Source organism: Egretta garzetta, unplaced genomic scaffold, assembly GCF_000687185.1.
Source record: "Egretta garzetta isolate BGI_Z169 unplaced genomic scaffold, ASM68718v1 scaffold640, whole genome shotgun sequence".
NCBI classification, from domain to species: domain Eukaryota; kingdom Metazoa; phylum Chordata; class Aves; order Pelecaniformes; family Ardeidae; genus Egretta; species Egretta garzetta.
This window is the reverse complement of record NW_009258264.1, coordinates 528,256-532,396: the sequence shown is the minus strand read 5'-3', so window position 1 is coordinate 532,396 and position 4,141 is coordinate 528,256. Positions and strand designations below refer to the sequence as shown.

At 43.6% G+C, this 4,141-nt stretch overlaps 1 protein-coding gene across 2 annotated transcripts in view; it reads left to right on the top strand.

Moving 5' to 3' along the window:
• Positions 1-312: 312 nt before the first annotated feature.
• Positions 313-4,141, top strand: part of ELK4 (ETS transcription factor ELK4) — an 11,279-nt gene continuing 7,450 nt past the window's right edge. The window contains exons 1-4 of one of the 2 annotated variants that reach the window (XM_035902533.1): positions 849-868; positions 1,134-1,346; positions 2,033-2,248; positions 3,665-4,141. The exon at positions 3,665-4,141 is cut by the window's right edge and continues 462 nt beyond it. In XM_035902533.1, coding sequence (XP_035758426.1) covers positions 2,042-2,248; positions 3,665-4,141 — 684 coding nt within the window. In that variant the 5' untranslated portion in view covers positions 849-868; positions 1,134-1,346; positions 2,033-2,041. Of the gene's footprint in view, positions 344-848; positions 869-1,133; positions 1,347-2,032; positions 2,249-3,664 lie in introns of those variants that run through there. The other variant, XM_009647746.2, reaches the window with a different exon arrangement.

Below are 4,141 nucleotides of genomic sequence, written 5' to 3'. Positions count from 1 at the left end.
CACCCCATGCCTGTGCATCAGCCTGACAGGATAATGAGGCTCCGCTTGTGATGCTCCGCAGCGTGCGCGTCCTCTGCGTTGCCAGTAGGCAGATATGAAACGTTATTGGCAAATGTGAATCCAAGTCGGAGGAGAAGTCCTGGAAGAGTTTTAATGTGGTTGCCTGGCCCCGAGTTCCCGTACGGTTCAGCTGGCGTGCCACGGTGCTGTGTGGGAAGAGTCTCAAAGCACAGTGTTCAGCAGCTGATGTTTTCTTCGAGTACTGAGCAATTAATTTGGGCAAGCATGGAGTTGTATGCATACAGTAATTAACAAGGAAAGCACCTTAGGCCAGCATAACGAGGTGGTGTGGGTGTCCTTCATTTTGAGATTGTTCCTTGTAATTGCAGCAATTTAACTGACTTGATCAATGTGACATCCCTGGGTAGTCGTGTAAGCGTGCCATTAGGCAGGTATTCTTAAAAATAGGTTAAATGCAATGGGCTCTGCCCAAAAAAGTACCTGCCCTGGGGCACCTTATTTCAATAAGAATGTGTAGTCCTGTGTAAACCCTCAGCCGTAATCCTTTTACAGGGCTGACTAAATTCTGAAGCTCTGACATGTAGACCGTTCTCTTCCTTATATAGGGCTGGATAAGTGCTGGGCAGTAATGAGATTGGAATAAAAAGCTTTGGTAACAAAGATGAACTGGCAGTCCCGACTGACTTAAACTTATCCCTTGCGTATACACGGACTTCAAACGCTACGGGCGTGGGTCCTGCTTGCTGAAGTTGGACTTGCTGCCTCAGGCTTGGAGCTCCTGCTCCTGGATAGCATTTCATCGCTGGGGCTGCAGATTCCCCCAGATGGAAACCCCTGTACTCTTTAGGTTTGCCTTTATTGCGGTTTAACTGTGTGTGGGGGGGGGAAAAAATACCTGGCAGTTACGCACATCAAAACATTTTTAGTGTAATTCATCACGATGGTTCTTGTTCCAGTCGTGGCTGGGTTTGTTTTTATTTCATTGGAATGAAGCTTAAGCTGCGTTAATAGAAGCCGTTCTGTTCTGGAATAAGAGCGGCTGTATGGGATACTGAATTAATATAATTTTATCTGGTTTAATTCACAATGTATGTTATACTTTCCTCGTGCAGACAGGATTATTAGTGTTCTGCCTAAAAATATCTGTGGAAGTACTGTTCCATGTGGTCAGATATGGTCAAGGAAAAACGTCATCTCTGCTGCCTTGTCTGTCCTTGATGAATTTATACGTCGAGCGCTTCAGTGCTAGAAAACCATGCTGGAAGTGCGTGAATCACCTGACAGATATTAGTCCTAGAAAGTCTCAGCATAAATGACTGATGTAGGTAAGACATGGCAGGAATCAAGAGAAAAGCAAAGGCAGCCTTTGAGGTCGTTTTGCTTCCTTTCTTGTTTACTCTCTTAGAAAAAGACAGGGATGAGATTTGGGAAGGAAAGGAGATTTGAAAGAGAGGAGCCTGGGGTTTGATTGAGAGGGCTGCTTCCAAAGAGGCAGTGGAAATGTGAACTGAAGGAAAATGGAGTTGTTCTGCACCGGGGCATCTTCAGGTGGCTTCAGCTGTTACTCTATCTGCTCTCTGTTCTCTTAAAGGTACCGAGGTTGGAGGTGGGTGTAGGTAAGGAAAGGAGGAGGCGAGAGGTGGGGGGGTTGATTTTTACCTGGCTGCACCTCAGCTATTTCTCATCAAGCAGTACAAGTCAGAGTGGGGGAACATGGAACAACTTAGAAAAATTTTTTTTGGATAGTGACTCATTGCAACTTACCCAAAGTGACCTGATTTAGTTAAATGAGGCTAAATATAACCCATGTGAAAAGTACTGACATGTGGGAGGAGACGACAGCAGTTGGCTCTCAGCCTCTCTGTTCTGCAGGGAACATCTTTCATGACTGGTGACTAATAATTTTTACTCTTGCTGGCTTTGGAAATAACATCTCTGCTCCATTCCCCCCTCCTAGAAAGACGAAGAAAATGCGCTGTTCTTAATCTGTTGCCTCTTATCTGCCTTTCAGCTTACTGCTATGGACAGTGCTATCACCCTGTGGCAGTTCCTCCTCCAACTCCTCCAGGAGCCTCAGAACAAGAATATCATCTGTTGGACCTCCAACGACGGGGAGTTCAAACTGCTGCAGGCAGAGGAGGTGGCCAGACTCTGGGGAATCCGCAAGAACAAGCCCAGTATGAACTATGATAAACTCAGCCGCGCTCTCAGATACTATTATGTGAAGGTAACAAAGTCCATAAATCCACCTCAAATCCTTATCCATCTTACCAGCTTCTGCCTAATGAGCTTTGTTTCCTTTTTCATTCTCTTCAAGGGGATAGGTGTCACTTCTGTCCTCCAGATTTAAGTAAGGTGTACTAATTTATGTTTAGAAGGCTTTTTTCTTTTGTTTATCATTGTGCTGCGTTTCCTACCCACTGGTTATTTTCTAAGGTTCCAGCTAGCTTTGTGCAAAATGTTACCTTCTTTGGTTTATGCCTTTGCTGATATGAATTTGTCTTAGAATGCTAATCCCCTTTCCAAAAATACACGCTCTTGCAAGGGTTAAAATCCTCAACACTCCAGTTTAAGCAACAAAATGATGATGATGATTGAGATGGTGAATATTGCACCACCTTGAGTTCTTTTCTACAATTGTCTCTACGAAGGGGCTATCAAAATAAGGATTTTCAGTGAAGCAGACCAAAGTATTTTTCTTTTTTCTCCTTGTATTCAGAATTGTACCTCTAATGTGGTCAGGGAGTTGTCCAGCAGGGTAAGAGGCTTCTCTTGTTTAGCTGATGCTTTCTAATGACTTGCAGGAGTCTTTCATTAGTGCACGGGTACTGTCAAAAAGCTGAACTGGAACCACAGTGTGGGAGTCTTTACCTTCATTTCACGAAGCCCTTTATCCTACAGCTGGTACTGTGTGAGCGTACGAGATAAAAAATAAAACGCAGTTTCTGAGGAACCTGGCCGTTTGCAGCAGGTCATACCTTGCTTGGAGGTTATTCCTGGGTAGCACAAATCTGACTTTGTACTGAGAGGCCTCAGTAATAATAATTGTACGATAAGTAAGAATCTTCATAGGTCAAAATGGTGCGTGGCATTTCACTTAGGAGCAGAACAAGTTTGACGTGTGCTGTTTTATGGTATGAAATAGCTGCTTAGCCTCCCTTCTGCTGACTAGTTCAGGCACTTCCTTTCTTTTATCATCGTCTTATTAAGAATAAAGGTGGTTTGAGTTGAAGTATTAGCTCTCAATTCTGCAAACCCATAAGCTTTAATTCTGCAGGTTCTGTTAGATTACACTTACTGCACCCAGGTTGGTGATCTTCGATGGGGGTAATGGGTATTTTTTTGTTTCTTAGCTGATCTGATATGTTAAACAATCGCTTGGCGGTTTTAAGGCTGCTGTTAGTATATTTAATGTCAGGTTAAGCTCACCTGTTGTAATGTTTGGTCTGCGAGCTCTGGAAATGATATTTTGGGAGCATAACTGAATTGCAAGAATGCTGTGTGTTTTTAAAAAAGAAAAAAGAAACAATTTTTGATGAAAGGTTACAGACTATCTAATTCCTCAGTCTATTTTAGGCAGTGTTTGTAGGAAGAAAGTTGATCTGAAGAAGGCCTAAATATATATATATCTTCTTACCCACAGAATATCATTAAAAAAGTGAATGGTAAGAAGTTTGTGTACAAGTTTGTTTCTTATCCGGAGATTTTAAATATGGATCCACTTGTCGTGGGCCGTATAGAAGGAGACCCCGAAATGACTGGTTTTGCGGAAGTTAGCAGTGCTCCAAAGGATGTGGAAAACTGTGGGAAGGAGAAGTCTCAGTCATGTGCTAAATCCTCCAGCCGCAATGACTATATCCACTCAGGCTTGTACTCCTCTTTTACTCTGAACTCCCTGAACTCTTCCAGCGTAAAACTCTTCAGGTCCATCAAGATTGAGAATCCAGCTGAGAAACTGATAGAGAAGAAACCTGCTCAGGATCCGACACCCTCTGTCATCAAGTTTGTAACCATGCCCTCCAAAAAGCCTTCATCTGTGCCCCTGGTCTCTACCACTTCAGCGGTCTCTGCCACTTCCACCGCTTCCGCCACTTCAACCGCATCCCCTCTTCCCATGGGA